The 20407-nt window shown below is 41.0% G+C and overlaps 2 protein-coding genes across 5 annotated transcripts in view; one reads left to right on the forward strand and one right to left on the reverse strand.

The window, feature by feature from the left end:
* Cept1 (choline/ethanolamine phosphotransferase 1) overlaps positions 1-2002 on the reverse strand; it is a 45295-nt gene extending 43293 nt beyond the window's left edge. Inside the window, exon 1 of one of the 2 annotated variants that reach the window (XM_008850343.3) lies at positions 1885-2001. In XM_008850343.3, the coding sequence (XP_008848565.1) occupies positions 1885-1960 (76 nt within the window). In that variant the 5' untranslated portion in view covers positions 1961-2001. Of the gene's footprint in view, positions 1-1884 lie in introns of both variants that reach the window. The other variant, XM_029554650.1, reaches the window with a different exon arrangement.
* Positions 2000-20407, forward strand: part of Dram2 (DNA damage regulated autophagy modulator 2) — a 30345-nt gene continuing 11937 nt past the window's right edge. Inside the window, exons 1-6 of one of the 3 annotated variants that reach the window (XM_029554652.1) lie at positions 2049-2122; positions 5140-5212; positions 5551-5711; positions 7510-7639; positions 13635-13776; positions 19175-19242. In XM_029554652.1, the coding sequence (XP_029410512.1) occupies positions 13646-13776; positions 19175-19242 (199 nt within the window). In that variant the 5' untranslated portion in view covers positions 2049-2122; positions 5140-5212; positions 5551-5711; positions 7510-7639; positions 13635-13645. Of the gene's footprint in view, positions 2123-5139; positions 5213-5550; positions 5712-7509; positions 7640-13634; positions 13777-19174; positions 19243-20407 lie in introns of all 3 variants that reach the window. The other 2 variants (XM_029554651.1, XM_008850344.3) reach the window with 2 other exon arrangements.

A 20407-nucleotide genomic window follows, 5' to 3' on the forward strand; every position in this document is an offset into this window, starting at 1 on the left:
ACCACATGATTAGTGGACTAGAACCTTAAGACCCACCCACCCACTGACATTGAGGAAGGCTTGAAAGTACCAGAGATTGAGCTATAAACACTCTGAGCTCTAGATAGCTCAGGGGACCAACATGGTGGAAGGTGAGAACCAGTTTCCCAAAACTGACCTCCATAAGCACACTATGGCACCACATACCACACACACACACACACACACACACACACACACACACACACACTACCACCACCACCACCACCACCAAAAACCACCACCAGAAAACTCCAACTGCTGAGCAGACTATAAAGTAAACTTACACAATGTCCAACCTGTTGTGTGAAATTCTAGAGCACCTATTCCATCCCCCACCCTGTATTTAAGGGTGCCAAGTTTGTACCTGCACTGATTCAGCAGTGTTTACAAGCCTTTCACAAGGATCTAGTAGAACATAGCTTTCCCACCTCTGCCACTGTTAAAGTAAAAAACTAATGGCTGACACTATTAGGGAGGGGAACACAGTATAAAGAACAATGAAGAACAAGAAAGAAAACTAATTAGGATCATAGGATTAGGCTCAGCATTAACAAATGATACATAAAATAAGTCTATAAAACAAAAGCCTTTTCAGTAGTTTGGAAGCTACGAATACCATGTAACATAGTGTTTTGCTGAAGTGAAATCTGGTATTCCTTAAAAAAGAAGTAATTTTTATTGGGGGGGGAGGGCAAAAGCCTAGCACTTTATCCATCCTTCTGTTTTCTTAAGAGCCCAGCAAGACTCTTATAAAGAACAAATACGCAGCCTAGAAAAGAAACTGCTATGCAATAAAATGTAACTGGTGCTAATTTGAGAGCAGATAATTAGTTTCTTACAAGGAATGGTTGTAATGATAGTTGTATAGGACCTTTAGTTTTTCTCAGCATAGAAAGAATACAAAGGAAAATGCTTTCAGAACTTCAATCTCTGGAATTATATGTGAATGCCAATATTTTAAGTTGGTAATGCTCCAAAGGTCTTACACAGTTTACCTTGTGTTCTCAGCCAGTCAATTCAATACACACGTATTTGGACACATTCCTGAGAGTTCTAGAGTAGGAATGGAATACTCTGACCATTTACAGATAAAGCACTTATGTGCATTGAAAAGCAACTATCAATTTGCCTACTATTGTAAACGAGATTCCCTAGTGAGGCAAGAGTTCTAGCAAAACCATATATTCAATAGCAATGATGCAAAAATGGCAAAAATGATACAGAAATGCCAAGCACAGAATAGGAAAAACAAAACATAGTTTAAAGGTAAAACTTGTCGTTCATCCAATCTGGGAACCCCGGAAAAGCCCAGCCCTCTCCTCCTAAGAACGCGGCTGAAATCAACCCTGGCTGGCAATCTCAGAGCCTGTCAATATGAGCTGAAATTTCTAGAAAAGTTGCCGAAGAGAAGCCCAAGCCCCGAAGCACCATCACCGCTTTCCAGACGGCAGGCCCATTGAATGTTGCAGGGTTCGTGGACCGGGCAGCACCGGGCCAGGAGGGTGTGGACCTGCCAGGCAAGGTCGGCTCCGCACAACCAGCGCCCCAGCCCTGGGCTCGCTCCAGGCCGGCCGCCGCCGTCCTCCCTACCACCAGTGCGGCCTGCTCCCGCGCAGGCGCCCGGTCACCTCCGACCCCGGAGCCCCCGGGAGGCGGCCGGCGCCCCTAGCCCTCCCCACAACCCCGCGCGGGAGGCCACCCAGCGCGAGGAAGGACTGCGTCCGCCGCGCAATCCGTTCACAGCCTCCCCGTCATGCCCAGCCCAGAGCGTCCAGCCCTCGCTCCACTCCTCCCGGGAGAAACGCGGCCCTCCGCATCCGTAACGGCCCTGCCGCCTCCCCACGACCCGACCCTCAGCCTTACCCTGACCCCACAGCACAAGCCTAGAGCTAGCAACTCTGACTCCAACCGACTGAGTGCCTGAACGGCGGCAGCACATTCACGACACTTTCGCGACTGCCGTAAAGAGCTGTGCGGACGGCGCGGCAGCGCGCCTGCAAGTGGCTCGGGAGCGCGCCCCAGGGCTCCGCCCTGTCTCCTGCGGGGGCTCAGGAGCCGCCGGCTCCGGAGGCATAGGCTCCTGCTGGCTGCGGTTGGCCAGGTGAGGAAAGCGGGAAGGTGGGTGTGGGAGGAAGACTGTGGGGAGGAGGGGGAGGGCACGCGTCCTATGATCGGTGCCCTAGCGGGAGGATGTGTCCGAAGGTGGACAGCGCCGGCTGAAGTAGTGGGCGCAGCCTGGGACCCTTCGCCCGGGCGGCGGGCGCGTGCGCCGCAGCCCCCTCACCTTGCCGCGTGAGTTTCACCGTGTCATGCGGCGGACAAGGGTGCAAGGTGACTGGAGTCGCAGGCGAGCCCCGGGGGACCCCAGCGTCGCGCGTGAATGGCAACTGGGCTTAGATCCCCGCGCCCCACTCTTTCTGGTTTTGGTACCTCTTCTTGCCTGCATGTCCCGGTGTTTGGTGCGAGGCTTGGTGTCTTGTCTTGTCTTGGCCCCGGGCAAAGCGACGGGGGAGACCTTTGCTCTTGTATTACTGGACTTAGTGAAAAAAGAAAGGAAGGAAAAAAAGTGCTTCTGTTTAGGCAACTAAGGAAGTCTTTTTCGAAGTCCCACAAAAACTCTGATTTAAGTACGTGATCCTTTTGTCATTTCTGAACTCTTATTTCTTGATGGTGGGGGCAGGGGAAGTTTGATATCTAGACGAGTGGTGACCTTGTGTTTACACTGGTCTGTCTGCTCACAGTTATTTTGCAGGGAGTGGTCCTCCCAAGTCAAAGGAAATGACTAGCTAGTCTTGGATCTTCTCACAGCCTTGCTCATTGGAAAAGCATTCACAGCTGCATGGAAGTAATTTTTCCACTTCACCCAGTTTCTAATTTGTAAAGCAGTACCAAAATACAACTTAATTTGTGTTGCTTTAACAAATTCTCCTTTCTCTTCTCTTTAGGAGTTAGTCGTTAGCCGGTATTATGTTTGTCAGGAGGCCATACTAGAGTTTAGAAGATTTTTTGTGCTTGGCTTTGGGACTGATGACTGTGTACCTCTGAATGAAGCTCGGGACTTTCTGTCTGTTCACTTGGAACACACAGAGTTTACTTTATTACTCCTTAGCTCTTACCACTTAGAAGGGACACACAAGAAGTTCCTATTTCCAGTGGCTTTTAAATGTTTGTGGAAAAAAAAAATTGTAACGAGTTCTGATTCATGACTCTTCAAAAACAAAACAAAACAAAAAAAAAAAGGTGAAGGAGAAATGCAAGAAGTTTTGCTAAACATTCTTACTGCTCTGTAACGTTTATTCCTGCATACTTTCAAGTATTTTAAAAGTTTTTTTTTTCTTTATTGGTACTAGACATTGAACTTTAGGCCTCTAACTTGCCATGCAAATCCTCTACCCATCCTTTGAAAAGTTTCTTGAAATCGTAATCCTTAAAATAACGAACTATTTATTGCCTGGGCATGGTGGCACACAGCCTTAATCCTAGCACTCAGAAGGCAGAGGCAGGCAAATCTCCAAACCTAGTCTGGTATACATAGTGAGTTTCAGGCCAGCTGGGGCTACAGGGAGACCCTGAATAAAAAAACAAAACTGTTCTGCTTAGCTGGAAATTACTCAGCCACACTTCCAGCTTTCTGAAGTGAAAATGCATAAGCAATTAGTAGTCTTCCTCACATATTCTGTGTACTTCATTTTCTGTGTTCTTACTGGCAAACTGCTAGTATTTTAAGCTCTGCCTTGCCTCTAAATTGTCATACATCATACTCAGAAAAAATTCATAGAAAGAACTTGTATCATGTATGAGTAGTTATGACTGTCAAAAATTATTAATAAATCAACCATTACTGTATTTTATACTTATTTCATGCTAAGAAACAACTCTAAATGATTGTTTTACAAATTAGAATACCGTAACTTGAGAGTTAAGTAACTTACTTGAAATGCAGTAACTAAAGGTGGTTAATGGTGGGGTTTTTAAAGAAAGATATTTTGGGGCTAGGGAAATATGTCTGTGTGATAAATGATAATAAAATTGACTTCCTAGAATTAAAGCATTATTTAATTCCAGCTGGTAGGCCACCATTTAAAAAGAATTCAGTTGAGTTGACATGGGTCCTGTGCTCAATGCCACCATTGCCACAAGTCCACATGTGCAAGCTTCCAGTGGCCTGAAACCTTCTGCTTCCCTGTGTTCATAAACCATCCCTGGCTCATACAGTCTTTCTACCCCCTCTTCCACTATGGTCCCTGAGCTGTGGGTGGATGAGGATCAATATAGGAGTCCTTTCCAAGGATATACACTCTACGATCTCTTGTTCTTTAAAACCTGGCCAATTGTGGCCCTCTGTGCATCACACTTTGTTGTGTAAGGAAGCTTTACTGGTGAGAGTTGAAGGATGCATTAGTTTTCTCTCTACCCCTTGTTCTGCTATGTTCCATGAGCTTTAGTTGTAGAGGTTCAGCTGTAGATGTAGAACCTAGTACTGGGCATCTCTCAGACATATATTCGCTGTGTCTGACCAGATGTGCAATTCTGCAGTAGCCTCTATCTGTTGCGAAAAGAAGCTACAAGGGCCCAGAGTGGAGGAGAGAAATGGGTTGAGGGCAGCACTAGACTGAGAACTGTTGGAGACTGATTGCTACTGGGTGAGGGAGTATGCCTTACATATGATCTTTAGTTGGGCTGACTAGACTCCAGTGGACGAATTCACACTGAAGGATGTCTGGGTACAAATGCTTAACTGGATAGGACTTAACATGTATGGCGGAATACATGAGGTCCAGTGGGGGGGATGGGGGAGGCACAGCCACGGGGAGGGGAGGTTCTAAATTTGATTAAGAACTGTTGTATGAGATTACAAAAACTTAAAAAAAAATCAAGCCAGGCGTGGTAGTCTATATAGTGAGTTCTAGGCCAGCTGTGGCTACAGGGAGACTCTGACTCAAACAAACAAACAAAAAAGAATTTAGACATCAACTCTTCAAAGCAAAAGATTCTGTTCTTAATCCTGTATTCTTGTGCTCATGCCACAAACACCATTGGTTCACTGGCTAAAATTTTACTGTTGAAATCATGTGGCTTGAAACAATAACTTCTTATTTTTTTGTATATGAATTTCAGAATTTGTAGAAGGCACAGATTTGGGAATTTCTGAAGACTGATTTTTTTTTGTGTGTGTGAGCTCATAAAACAGGTAATTTACCTTTCACATTCTAAATGAGGAACAAGTATATGTGGACCACTTTCAGTAGTACCTAACATCTATTAGTATTTAGTGTATTAGTTAGTTTGAATAAACCTCACTGAACCAGCTATTCTATTTAGACTAAGTGTTACTTAGAGTGTGAGACGGTTTAGTGGGTAAAGGCACTTGCTGCCCAGCCAGACAGCCTGAGTTGGATCCCTCGGACCCACAAGGTGGAAGGAGAGAACTAATTACCAAAAGGGGTCCTCTGACCTCCCCCCAATAAATGAATGAATGAATGTAATCTGAAAATTTAACAATTAATACTAAAAGGCATCTTTTCTTAGGTGTTGTCAGTGTGTTCTGTTCTTTCCTTGCTGCTGCTTCAGCGTCTGTAATGATCTAGCACAGTTCAGTGGAAGTTTTCCATGACAAAGAAATGTCCTGTATCTTTAGTGTCCTTGTTGGAAGCTACTAGACATATATGGATCTGAGCATTTGGATTGTAGTGAGTACAACAGAGAAACTGAAATTTTAAATCATTCCATGTACTTTTATTAGCTAATATATAGATGGTGCAGTCTGTGCTGGAAATATTCCTATTTTTCAAATGAGAAACTGATTCAAAAGAGTCATGAAGCTTGCCTAAGATTTTTTCACACAATTTTACTTTAAAAAACGTGTTTTGAGCAGAGGAATAGTTGTTAATTTGGCAGTACAGACAGAATGGATGGAGGGGAAGAAAAATAGACCAAGAGTGGAGAATCTGAGTTGAGTGGTTACAGTGTACCCTGGGAGGTGGGGGGTGGGGGGTGGGAGGATGGTTGTAAATGACTCTTGGAAGAATTTCAGTCACTTAGGGATAGTATGTAAGGGCTTTGGAGAGAACTTCCTCTGACAGTTACTGTGCAGTCCAGGAATCGAGTAACAGAAGGAAAATGATGATAACGCAGCTTAATGAAATAGAGAAACCAAAGCTGGTTACTATAATTAAGATTTAGTGTTGTTCATTCAACAACTATTGAGTGGTTACTATGGATAAGACCCTCTGTTTGCATGAGGGGAAGTGGAATCATGCTCTCTTCACTTCAGATATGCCTCGATTTTCTTGCTGTAGAAGTCAAGAGCAGTAAATGATGTGCAAGTCAGGTGTTCTCAGAAATCCTTCTACATGCAAAGAGATTGGTAAAGGTTATGTGTAGACAGCAACAGTCCTGCTCGTTTTTGTTTTTTTTTTTTCTGTGTATGTGTGCAGGTGCACATGTGTGCATGTGGGTGTGGAGGCCAGTTGACAGTCTGAGGTAATAATCTACTTGTTTTTAAGATAGACTCTCTCACTGACCTGGAACTTGCCAAGTAGGCTAGGCTGGCTGTCCAGTGATTCCCCAGGGATCTTCCCGTCTCTGCCTTCCCAGCACTAGGCTTACAACACCCTATCACATCTGGCTTTTATTTATATAGATTCTGGAGGTTGAATTCAAGTCCTTGTGCTTTACCAACTGAGCTGTCTTCTTGGCCCTTTGGTCAGTTTTGAAGACTAGGAAGGAGCTAGATATATAAAAAATAGTAAAATGGAGAAGTTATGCTTCTACTGGTAGGGCAAGCAGTATGTTCTGAAAATATCTTTTTCTTAAACTTCTAAATGCTGAGTAAGTTATATTAGCTTTTGGAATGTACAGCACATTTTGTAGTAAAAAAAGAGAAATTCCTCAGCCAGGCATGGTGGCTCATACCTGTAACCCCAGCACCCAACAGGAGGATGGAAAGTTTGAGGCCACCTTGGACTACATGTATTCCAGGCTGGCCAGAGCTACGTGTCAAGACCTTCTGTCAGTGTCCCACCTCCCGAAACAAGTGAGCTAAAAAGGGAAATCTTCAAGGCAGAGAAGTAAAACAAGGAGTTGATGTGAAGCCAGGGTGGTGAACCAGCAGCATGTGCTCTTTGGAAGCCTTTGGCTTATAGCAGAAAGAAGAGTGGTGAGGGACGAGGGACAGGCTTCCCCTGCTCTCTGCCAGAGTGGGAAGATAGAATTCCTGCCTCTGTGCTACCAAGCACATTTTCTAGTAGGCACCATTCTCATGGTATTGTATGCAAATAGTGCCTGGGTTTTGGTGGGTAATATTTTCATAAAATAAAATGCAGATATTTTCTCTTGAAATTACACAATTCATGTCTGCTGAACTACCTTTTCCAAATTCACCCAGATCTCAAGAGTCTATACACTTGGTGAAAGGAAGGCCAGAAAAAAATCTCCCCTTCCTGGCAGAGGGAGGTCCTAAAGAAATCTGTCTTGTTTTCACCGCAGGTCCAGGTGGAGGACTAAAGATACTGTCTGCAGCCTGAAATTGTGTAGAGTCACTGACTGAAGGTTCAAGTTTGCATTCTACATGGTCTGAAAAACTAGAAGCCAAGGAATTACCACAAAGTTGGCCCAGGTTAGTAGTATAGTACAAGGTGGCGGAACTATGTTTAGGACTATTTCACAAGTTGCTGGCAGTTTTGTCTTAAGCCCAAACCAAAATCATATGATTTTTTTTTTTATGAAGTTCAAGTCAGCAACTCAAACAGCAATTTTTCAAATTAACCATTCTATCACAGTCCAGTCAGTATATACTAATTTCATACTTATATGCTGAGGAATGACAGTAGGAAAATATTGTCTTTGTTTTGTTTATTATGTTTTTATTACCATTATATTTCTTTATGAGCAGAAGTCTTTCTGTGCCCAGTAAAAACATTGTGTTTCATAATGTAGAATAGTCTCTAGTCTGAGCTGAGGTGTGTTAAGCAGTGTTCATTGATGTTGTGTGGTATCACATCACAGTGCAAAGTACATATATTGTATGTTCGGAACCGGGGCTGTGAGGAAGTTGTGCAGTACAATGCAGGCAATACACATGCTTGAATTTTGATTACTTTTTGGTTGTTGTGTGTTCAGAACTTACCTCTTGTCAAATTTTTAATCACTCCCATATTCAGTCATATGACCCACAGTTTAAGAAATTGGATTTTAGAACATTGTCATGTTTAAAATCACCCCCAAACAAGCTCATAGTTGAAAGCTATAAAACACATGCAAGGTGTCTAGGGATATAGTTCCATTTGTAGAGTGCTTGCCTAGTATGTAAGAAATTCTGGATTTGATTCCCAGCACTTTGTAAACAGGATACAGTGGAACATGACTATAATCATGCTGCTTGAGATGGGGAAGCAAAAGAATCATGAGTTTATAAGCATTCTGGACTAGGGAATTCTAGGACAGCTGGGGTAGATGAAGACCTGTCTCAAAGAAAACAAAAACAAAACAAAAAGTACTGTAGAGCATACGCAGTTCTGGTCTGGCTACAGATTTCCAAGAATTCCAGCTCTAAAAAAAATACATGGAGGATTGACTGACCCAACAAGTAATAGAATTGGAATTCTACAGAATTGAGAAAGGAATTATGGGAAGCAGAAAATAGCATTTAAGTAATGACAAAGGACATGTACATGTTCAGAATTATTCTCCTAGAAACTTGTTCTGGAGAAAGCACCCACAGGGTCTTGGAAAGACACTGCCAGGATTAAATAGATGAAGAAAAGAAAATGTTGATAGGAAGCTGAGAACTGATAGGAAAGAGAAAAAAAAAACACCAAGAAGGAGGAGATTCTGATAATTTAGGCAGGAGGTTACTCAACTCAAACCTATAATGGTAACTATTAGGGACAAAGGGAAAGAAGCTTACCAAGATTTGAATGTACTAATTTTGCAACTAGTCCTATGATTGAAGTCATATGATTGAGATTTCATTTTTTAGCAAGTCAATCTGAGAGGAAGTTGATGTCATGGAAGATTGTGGAGAATTAAAGAATTTGATCAATATTTACAAAGATGATGGGAAATACTAGGCACAGTTACTTTTAAATTTAAAAATATTTATATTTTCAGAGCCGGGTGTGGTAGCTTTAATCCCAGCACTCGGGAGGCAGAAGCAGGCGGATCTCTGTGAGTTCAAGGCCAGCCTGATCTACATAGTGAGTTCTAGGACAGCTGGGGCTACAGGGAGACCCTGTCTCAAAAAGACCAAAAAAAAAAAAAAGTTATTATTTTTGAAGATTAAATTACCAAAAATTAAGTAACTGAAGATGTAATGTGATTCACATTATTGACTCATTATTATGTAATATCTTCAGTTGGAAATTTAAGGGAGAAAGCAGCATGTGGTATGTAGTAAAGTGATTTTTTTTCATCCCATCATACAGGAGCGGGGAATTTAGTAGTAAATAAAACAGTTACCTCTTGCTCTTACCTTGTCTGAAAGTTTAATGAGGAAGGCAACAAATGAGCAGTGACTGTTAAATGTGCTGAGTGTTCTTGTTGGGGAAGCACAGGCTGTTGCTTGAAACAGCAGGGACACTCAGCTGGAGCCAAGAAGTGTTGAGACTTGAAAAATGTGTAGAAGTTAAGTGGTAGGAAGTTGGGAGAAGGGTGATAACCACGTGGTAGTCAGCCAGATAGCTGTGTGGGGAGGTCTGAAGGTGGACCAGAGACTGTAGCACATTTGAAGGTCTATAAGAGGTGCGCTGGGGTTGTGTAGTGTAGTGATGGTACAACTCAGAGAGCTTGGGTTTGGGTTCTTTGTATGGCGTGTTCTAGCCCTGTAGCCTTGGGCAGTTCTTTTAACTTCTGTAATTCTGTTGAGCTGTAATGAGGTAATATATTGAAGGTGCTCAGTATCATTCCTAACCCAAAATAAACACTGCTTTGTAGTAATGATGAATATGACGATGAATTCTTCATTAGAGGAATTAGAAATGAAGAGTAGCTAAAAGTGATGATAGAAAAGTAAGTAGCGATCTGATGATAGAAGTACCTTATGGGCCATGTTAAGAACAAAATAATCTGTTAGGTATTAGGGGAACCATTGAAGATTCTCCATTGGAGAATAAGTTGGTCAGATATAGTATTTTAGAATTAGGAGGATCACTTAGGTTTTAGGGTAGAGTCTGGTTTGGTTGTGGCCTAAACTGGAGGAGGACTGAAAAATGAAGGAAAAACTAATCAGAAATACTTCTCTGTTCACCAAGAAATATTTGGGAATTTCTCTCCATTACAGTCAGTCAATCCATTCTTTACCTTACACCAGCTGTGTCCTTTGGTGCTACTCTGATAGTTCACCCAGAGAGAGCATCAGATCCCATTGACCGAGGGCTTAGTCCTATAAAACTGAACCTACGTCCAATGGCAGTCACAAGCCCCCAAGTTATTTTACCTGTGCTTCTGACCAACCAACTATAAGTAGAAGTTCCCATGATCTACTCTTTGGGTTTGATTAGTCTGCTAGAGTAGCTCACAAAATACCCTTTATCCCTTCTAAAGGGTATTACAGAGAATACGGCAAGGATAAGACGTGGTGAGAAGTGAGAAGCATTGATGCCTTCTCTGAGTGTCTCCCCCACAAGAGCCTTCACATGGTCGGCCATATAGAAGCTACCATTTGAATTTTTGTTTGATTTGGTTTGTTTTTTGGTTTTTTGAGACAAGGTTTTACATTGCAGCCCATGTGGGCTTACAGGTATGAGCTATCATGACCAGCTTGTTTGTTTGTTTTTTGATTTTTTTTAAATTAATTTATTTTTGTGTGAAAACCGTGGATTCATTTTTTAAAGAATTTTTGTATGCAAGGAAGAAGTCTCCTGCTGTGCCTCCCATCCCCTAACTCAGGGCTTTGATGAAGCCAAAATCTCCTTTGTGCTGTTCAGCTACTGGTCCAGCATCCAACCCTGGATTTGAGTAAACTTGATGTTGCAATTGCCTTTTAGAGCATAGATACAAATTCTTGGCTAGGCAGGCTGCAGCCTTGGGGAAGCCAAGCGTCTTAGTCCCCAGGAATTGTCTTAGCACCGTGGTGTATAGCCTGGTCAATCAGCATGCCTAATGAAGAGGACACATGCTCCTGTATGGTGCCTGCAGGTGCTGAGTCCAAGGCTCTGCATAGTTGTACTCATCTGACACCATTGTTGATCTTCACTGACCACTTTGGGACCTACGTGGCTCAGGGCTGGGCTGTCCATTTACATGTTACCCATAGGCAGGTCCAGAAAGAAGCTCTTTCTGTCTGAGGCAGGAAGTAGAAGAGGGATTTCTTAAATAGCAAGGCAGCTGCATCTCAGTCATGAGAACTCTGATGCCTTAGACATGTTCCTCCACTTCCCCTTTGCCATCAAAGTGGTCTTCTTCTAGCTTGCTACCTGTCAACTTCCTAATGTTCTCCAGGCTGCTACAGATCATGCAGTGGAGGCCCATGCATGTGGCTGGTCTGCCAGCAGTTTACCTTTCTTGTCCTCCTGCTCCTGGCTGTAGTTCTCCCTGGTCTTGATAAAGGAAGCCTGGGCTGTGATCTAGGTCGACTCCATGCTGGTCTTGTCATCTTGGTCTTCCTGCATTACTTTTGCATTTTAAAACCTCACCTTCCTTTGTTCCTGTCCCTAACATCCATAGTCACTACAAAAGCGCTGGGGAATCCATCTTCTAGGAGCAAGTCACAGAGCCCTCTTGGACACCTTTTATAAAATTTTTAGAGCTAGGCTTAGTGGTATGAGCCTGTAGGCTCAGTTGCTCCAGAGGCTGGGGATATGGCTCCATTGGAAGATGGCTTACCTAGTATACCTGAAGCCCTGGTGTTATGAGGTGACTCACCAGAGAAGACCACTCAGACAAAGTTTTGCCAAATGAAAGTTGTTGCTAGCCAGGGCTACTATACAAGGGTGTCAGAACCCAAGTGTGTAGCAGCATGCCATCTCTAGGATAAGCTTTCATACCTAGAGAAGCCATACAGGGGTGAAAAGTTTAAGTTCTCAAGCTTACAGGGGCAAAGCCCCATTAGCAATTCTATTCTATTAAGTAACAATTATTATTTTACAGAAGCAAGCCAAGCACAACCTATAGAAGCCATAAATTTTCAGTTAACAGGTGCTATCCAGGACACTCTGACCTGTTCCTAAGAGAACCAGGGTTCAGCTGACATGTGTTCCCATACCCTGGGCCAACTGCCTGATAATTCCAGACTAGAGTCAGCCTAAACTTTAACATGGAAGCTGTGGTCAAGAGGTGCCCTGTTACACTGGCTTTGATCCTCTGTACCATATATCAACTTTGGGTGTCGTGCATGCTTGTATCCCCAACAGTCAGAAGCTGGCTGGCCTGGAGTACATGAGACCTGGTTTGAAAAAGAGACAGAGACAGAAAGAGAGACAGACGTTGAGATGAGAGGGTCACTGAGTTCAGGAGTTCAAGGTTCAAGGTCACCTTGTCCAACGGAAAAAACCTAATGACTCCAAAACCTACCACATTTCTTGTTCCCCATGAAGGCCTGGTCCATAGGGTCTGACCAGGGGAACTCCAGGTCCACTGCAGAATCTACCACAAACTAACACTCCCCACTGTAGCTCAAGGGTCCCCTCCCTGCATCTGGTTGTCTCCTGCTGTGGCCTTGATCTTATGAATCACAGACAGTCCCCACCTGAGCCTTTAGTATATCTGACTTGTCCTTTTTGAGTTTTGAAGGAAAATTGCACAGGTATGATTGATTGGGGTACCAAAGCCCTGGTCCTGTACTATTGACCTACTCTTCCCTTCTAAAGACCGGCATCTCATTAGCATAGAAGACTCTAGCCAGTCCAAAAATTGCAGAGATTTTAGCCTCTCTCTCTCTCTCCCTCTCTCCCTCTCTCCCTCTCTCCCCTCTCCTCTCTCCTCTCTCCTCCTCTCCAGGAAATAGAAAAAGACCAAATACAGTTGACCCTCCATGTCTCTGTGTTCCATACCCACTGAAAATATGGGGGGGGGGTTGCACATTGGCAGAAGAAATATACAGATATTTTTCTTATCTAAACAGTGCACTATAACAACTGTCTGCTTTACATTTACATTGTTAGATTGATAATTAATCTAGACATGATGTAGGTATATGGGAGGGTGTGCCTAGATTATAGGCAAATACTGTGCCGTTTTATATAGGAACTTGGGTATTTTTGTATTTTGGTATCGTGAGGTCCTAGAACCAATCCCTTTGAGGATACAGAGGGAAAGCTGGATATTTCATGGTATCAAACAGGCCATTTAGGAGACTCTTCTAATAATCTAGCCGAAGACGATAGTTGTTAAGGTAGAGTGGTGGCAGTAAAGATGGAAAAGAGGTAGACTGGAAAGAAATAGGAGAATAATCTGTTTGGGACTTGGTGATATATGAGATGATGAGGTAGAAAGCAAGTTTCTGGCTCTGGTCAGCAGGTGAGTATTGGCTCCAATTACTGAAAAAGTGAGGAATAAGTCTGCGGATGGTGTGGTGATGCTTGCAGGGGGAAATAGCTCTGGGTAGGTGTAATGACTGGCATGGAGTGCTGGAAACTTATTTATTATTGTTTCTCTTTTTTTTTTTTGACTCGAAGACCCATTTGAAATGTGGTGGTTTCAGCAAGGCCTCAGTTTCCTTCCATCAGCCCTTGTAATTTGGACATTTGCTGCCTTCATATTTTCCTACATTACTGCGATAACACTCCACCATGTTGACCCTGCATTGCCTTATATCAGGTCAGTGAAATATATTCATCGTGTAGATGTAGTCCCCCACCCTTCCTCCATACTGGAATTGAACCTGTGGCTGGGTAAGTGTGCTCCCATTAAGCTGCATTCCTAGCCCATGAAAAATCTTTATGATTTGTTCATAGGTTACATCTAAGCTGACATTTCATTTCATGAATTCAAGTTTCTATGCTGACATTAAAACAAAGGAACATAAAACAGAACTTATATTTGTTTCTTTCTGTATAAAAGAGATCTATGGGGACAGTGGGATAAATCTGTGAGTTAGTTAATAGATTCTAAGCTCTTAGTGCCTTGCCTTCTAAATGAGTGCTTGAACTTGCCTCAGAACCAGGAATTGGAATTATTATCCCCTTAAAATTAAAAAATGCTTCAAGTTATAGTAATATAAGGAAAATATAATATATTGGCAAATACTGATTTATGTAGTATTTATTTATTTAGTAGTAAAGTGATGGTCTAAATAATGCCTTATGTAACTGGGTCCGTATAACATCCTTATGAGGTAGATACATTTATCCTCATTTGAGAAAGGAGATTATGTTAGTCAGCTTCCTGTTTCCATACTATATATCTGAAAGTATCAGCTAATAAAGGGGTTTTATTTTGGTTCACAGTTTTAGAGGTTTCAGTCCATGGTCAATTCGTCCTATTATTTTTACATTGTGACAGGCAGCACATCATGACAGTAGTTCATGGGAACAAAAACACTCATGTCATGACCTGGAAGCAAAAGCAAGTGAGGAGGTAGTCAGGGTTCTGTAATTCTCTTCAAGGGCACACACCCAGTGACCTAAAAACCTCAATAGGCCTAGTCTCTTAAAGGTTCCACCAACTTCCCAGTGCCTCCCTCTGGATGGAACCTCCAACACATACATGATCTGTTCTATTTGCTGTATGTAATTCAGTGATAGAACACTTGTTTAGCATGTGAAAGACCTGTTTCATGCCCGTCACTGCAAATTAAATAAAATAATTAAAAAAAAAAAAAAACAAGGGTGGGGAGATCTATACCATACAAGAAGGAAGGAAGGTGAGTGATTTACTCTATGGCACACAACTCAGTGAGCGATAGAGCCAAGATACACACCTGCACAGTTTCTCTCTCAGGCTGTGTTTGGTTTGTGACATGCTGGCTGGATATTTCTGACACTTGAGGTATTAACAGATGTCAGTCATATTTTTGACATCTCAAAACTACTAACAATTTTATTATGGGTACTTAGTTATATGTTGTGTTTATAAAGTTTTTTTTTCAAATACAGAAGCAGCAAGTAATTTTTCCAAAATAAAGCGATTGGGGCTGCAGAGATGGCTCAATAGTTAAAGAGAATATACTGCTCTTGTAGAAGACTCAGGCTCAGTTCCCAGCCCCTACCTAGGACTCATAACTGCTATCACTACAGTTCCAGGGCACCTGGCACCTTCTGGCTTCTACAGGCAACTGCACACACTTAGTACACATAAACTCATGAAAAAATACATAATAAAAATAAATACACCTTTAAAAAATGAATAAAGAGAAACTCTGTTCCCAAGTTCCTGCCCCTCCTGGTGTTGGATGGTTTGATTTTCCTTCCAGAGTTTGTATTGTCATCTGTGTCCATGCACGACTCTTGCTCCCTTTTCTTCCCCCCTTTCCTTTTTCTCACTCTTAACAGTTTTCTGGTCTCTTAATTTTCATTTATAAAAAATGATAGCATGTTTATTTAATATCCTTTCTATCTTTTTAACTCTTAGAAGTAACATGATAATAAGATCCTGTAGCATAATTTTGCACACTAGTGCTGAAATTTCAATTTCTAGATGTGGGATTGTTGAATAGACAAGATAAAAGTTTTAAAAAAATAATTTTATTTATTTTATATGTATAACTGTTTTGTCTGAATGTATGTAAGTGCACTCATGTCATGCAATGTCCCTGGAAGCCAGAAGAGGGTGTCAGATCACCTGGAAGTGGAGTTAAGGACAGTTGTTAGCCACCATGTGGGTACTGGGAACTCAAGTGGGGTCCTTTGCTAGAACAGCCAGTGGTCTTAACCACTGAACCATCTCTCTGGCCCTGATAAAAAGATTTTTAATCCGACCTTGCCAAATTTGTGCATTCACAAAGAGGATATGAGAAAAATTGTAATCATTATAAAATGGTTTCTGAGATAGTGAAGCTTAAAAGCTTTTATATAAGAGAAAAGTAAGTTGGGAGAAAGGTAGTGACAGCAGTCATAAAAATACCATTATTAAATATAAATTCATCAGGCCCTTGTGGGGTTTTTTTTGTTTTTTGTTTTTTTAAATATTATTTTTATTTTATGTGTATGAGTATATTGCATGCATGTATGTGAATGCACCCATGTCGTGCAGTGCCGCCCATGCACCCATGTCATGCAGGTCAGAAGAGGGCTTCAGATTCCCCTGGAACTAGAGTTAAGGATGGTTCATAGCCTCCATGTGGGTGCTGGGAATCGAACCTGGGTCCCCTGCAAGAGCAGTCAGTGCTCTTAACCGCTGAGCCATCTCTCCAGCCCCCAAGGCCCTAGTGTTTTAATCTGACTGATTCAACCTGGAGTCCTTTGAAATCATCTCAGAAAACCTGGATCAATTACTTTTTTTTGTCTTTGGCTAAATAGTATTTCTCGTTTTATGTTTGTTAAATTTGTTTTATTTCTTCCTTTGTTCACTTTCTGAAAAATAACCTTTCTAACACGTAAAATATCAACCTTTTAAAGGGTGATAGACCAGAAGGTTTAGTCTTTTTAAATGTCAAGTAAAGATGAGGGCATTCCTGTGTGTGTGGTTTCTGCACTGATGCAGTACCACACCAAAGGACAGACACGGATTGGGTGTACTTTAGGGATGGTTATATTAAAAAAAACCCTCCAATTTTTACATTTTCAGATGCCCTCTTCTAGTGGTGATTTGGCAAATGATTACTGCTGTATTCGAGAAAATGTAGCCCAAGGAAACAGTTCCTTAGTAATTCTACAAGAAGATGTGCTTTTAAGATTCATGAAGGCTGTCATTTCTTTTTCTATTTCCCCTTTCTGAGAGCTTGTCTTCTTTCATGTGAAAGCTTTCATTAGGTGCCACTGAGTGCGTTTTGAGTGTTTCATTTCTCTGATGGTCTTGCCTGTGATGTAAAGTACCCTGGATGCTTCCTTTGTTTCCTCCTTCTGCTCTTTTTATTTTTCTGTTAACAAGCTTGGTATTACTCTGGGCTCTTTCTGAACACTAAGATTTAAATTGTAGTACTTACTCCTCTCTTAGCTGCATTTCCTTGATCTCTGGGGTATATAGTTTTCACTAGATATCCTGCAAAAGAACTTCCTTTCAGCTTTTAGGTGCTAAGAAGTTTTATAGTCTCAAAGGATGGAGCCAAATGTAAATTTCATTTCAGAGGCAAATTTTACTGCAAAGTGTATTATTTCAAGTGGTAGATGTTCAAGTGGGATGTTAGCCAGCCGGGGTATAAGAAGACAATATTAGAATCTTTATTTTATTTATTTATTTAAAATTATTTGTATCTGTATTTGCATGTGAGTACAGTGTCCATGGAGACTAGAAGGGGGTTTTAGATGCCCTAGAGCTGGAGTTACAGGCAATTGTGAGATGCCTGATTTGGGAACTGAGAACTAAATTTGAGTACTCTAGAAGAACAGTGAATGCTGTTAACCACTGAGCCATCTTTCCAGCCCCAAATATCTATATTCCTTAATTAAGAAATGCTTGAACTTCACTGATATTTATTTTATTGGATAGTATATGTAAATATATTTTGAAGTTACGTGGTCAGACTTGTTTCTATGATGGTAGATGAGCATATATATTGGTGACCACTGGGTTGAAATTCTATGCTACTGAGATGATTTGTATGGCTGTCATTCTGTTTCAAAGCTGTTTCAGATTGCTACATCTCACTGAGCCAGCAATCTTGAAGATGCGTGCTATTACTTGCTTAAGAGTAATTTCCTAACAGGAGTGTTACTCAGACTACAACACTTAAGATTATGGTTTTCTTTTTTCATACTAAATATATATCCATTGTGGAAAACTTAAAAAGGAAAAGGAGCAAAAAGACTATATAATCCCTGTCCTAGCAAAGAACTACAGAATTGTCTATGTAAAAGATATGTCTTACTATTTTGTATTTAAAGCAAAAGACTTACAGAGTTGTAGAGTTGGAAGGAACAGTGGTTAGAATTCATGTTTGATACTGTCCCCTTCTTAAACCACTAATCCACATGTTCACCAAATTTTAATGATTCCTTGCCAGACATGACTTGACATTTCTTTTTTACTCTAGTACATTATGTTGGGTAAGATCTTGCTTATCTCTTTTCTGTAATACTGTGCTTCAAGACTAACAACTTTGTCTTTTTAATCTTTGTAGTAGTTTGAAGTAAAGGAAAGAAAGCAATTCTTGTTGGATGCCTCCACTCTGCTAGACAGTGTACACATGTTGCCTCACTTTTCAGGAATGAATGGTTTGGTTTTGCAAGGGAAAGAATAGTCTTAGGGCGCTGAGAGAATCCACAGTTAATAAGTGGTGACTTTTGTATCTGGATCTGCATATTCCACAGTATCTCCAGGGTGTGGTTAGTTCTGAGGAGCCTGGACCAGTGCTGTCAGTCACTGGCCTCCAGAGGAGTGGCCTAAGGTGATAATAAGAAGTACTCAAAGTGGGTGTTGCCCATAAGTTCTGTGAGGACAAGGGTTTGGATTTGTTTTCCTCTGTATTCCTGTCCCAGAAGTGATAAGTTTTCAGTTGATCATTTGATGAACATGTGTTAATTAGACTATTGGCAGACTCAATAACAGGTACAAAAAAGACAAGAGCTGTGAAAGGGCCAGTGCTGTATAGGGAATATTCTGGCAAGGCTGATACATTCATATTTAATTTTAGGTAAATGCATAACACATTTTTAACATATCAAGGGTAGTCTTTTTTAAGCAATCAGTTTCTGTTGATTTTTGTTATGTGGAAATGAAAGGATCTTAAATGATAGAAAAAAAGGGAATGGAGAAATGGCTTACACTTCCTGTTCTTCACAAGGCCTGAGTTCAGATCCCAGTCCTTTTTCTCTGGGTATCCACACAAACATCGCATTCATTCACACACACAGACACAGACACAGACAGATACACTCAAATAAATAAATAAATAAATAAATAAATAAATAAATAAAATCTTTTTTTAAATGATCGAAAAAATGTAGGCAAATATTTATAAGCTCAAATTATCATGTTCTCTATAAGTGTACTAAGAGTTGAGTTCAGGGGCTTTTAAAGTTAAAGGGCCTTAAATAACTCCTGTCACTCCTCATCCCTTAGAAGTACCACACGTGGATATTAGTGTGAGAATCCTATAGACTTTCTTTTTGTCTTTCAGTGACACGGGTACGGTTGCTCCAGAAAGATGCCTGTTTGGGGCAATGCTTAACATCGCTGCAGTTTTATGTAAGTAATGAAAGTGAGAGTGGTTCTAACACCCAGAATCGATAGTTCAATTGAATTGCTGTGCCCTTCTTTAAATAGTTAACACTGCTTACTTTCTAGTTATACTTGAGAAAGTGTTATCACTAAATTATGGATCACAGTTATGTTCTTTGTTAAAGAAAAAACTTAGGTAGAAATGCTAAATTATGAAAATATTCCTTGAAAAACTCTATAGGGCTTATTTGACTTTTTTAAACAGGGGTTGTAAACACAACAAAATATTCTTTGAGGTCTTAAGTCGTTTTCTTAAACAAGAAGTGGGAAATCAAGAGCTTAGGTAAAACTTATCACACCTAATTCTTTATTTAAGAGTGGAGATGGAAATGGAAATATGTTTTCATTTTTGTTGTTATTCTAATACCAGGGAACTTACTATAGTGTCTTAATTTCAAATTAAATGATCAAGTATTTTTTTCATCAAATATGCTCATTTTAAGTAATATTGTTTGTCCATTTAATAATTATTACTTGCTTGCATAAAAATAGAAATTAGTACTCCCTAGATGGCTCAGCAGGTAAAGGTACCTGCCGTCAAGAGCCCATATTGGGGGAAGGAGAGAACCAACACCCAGTGGTTGTCCTCTGACCATGCATACACACCATGACACACGCATACCTACATACATATACACATACAGAAAACACATAAATGTAAAAGGAAATTTAAGAATAGAAATTAGAAAATAATTCCATTAAAGAACTTGGTTTTCTAAGCTCCTCAGAGAGGTGTCTACAAAGGCACATGTGTGCTGCTCTGCCTTCCTCCATGCCTGAGTTTGGCAATGTTTCTGCAGTAGAAAGATTGATTTGGCCTTTTCTTGAAAAATCAGTTTGTAAAGTGAAATCTGCTTTTTTGTTAATTGCTGTATCTGATTGATCGTAATTGTAGTAATCTGTAATAAAATGTGAGAGTGAGGCAGGAAAGCTTTTTGTTTGTTTTGATTCTGCTCATTTCAACCAAATTCTACAGCCAGTTACTGTTGACTTTGATACTAACCCCAAAACACTTTGTGTTTTATGTAATTCTTGGCATGAGAGATTTTCCAGAAGGCACCACACTTATCTCCTAAGTTTTATACTAAGGATTTGAGACCCCAGGGAGGCAAATGCTGGCCCAGGCACACAG

The sequence above is a fragment of the Nannospalax galili genome, unplaced genomic scaffold (assembly GCF_000622305.1).
Source record: "Nannospalax galili isolate Female #2095 unplaced genomic scaffold, S.galili_v1.0 scaffold5, whole genome shotgun sequence".
Lineage (NCBI taxonomy): Eukaryota > Metazoa > Chordata > Mammalia > Rodentia > Spalacidae > Nannospalax > Nannospalax galili.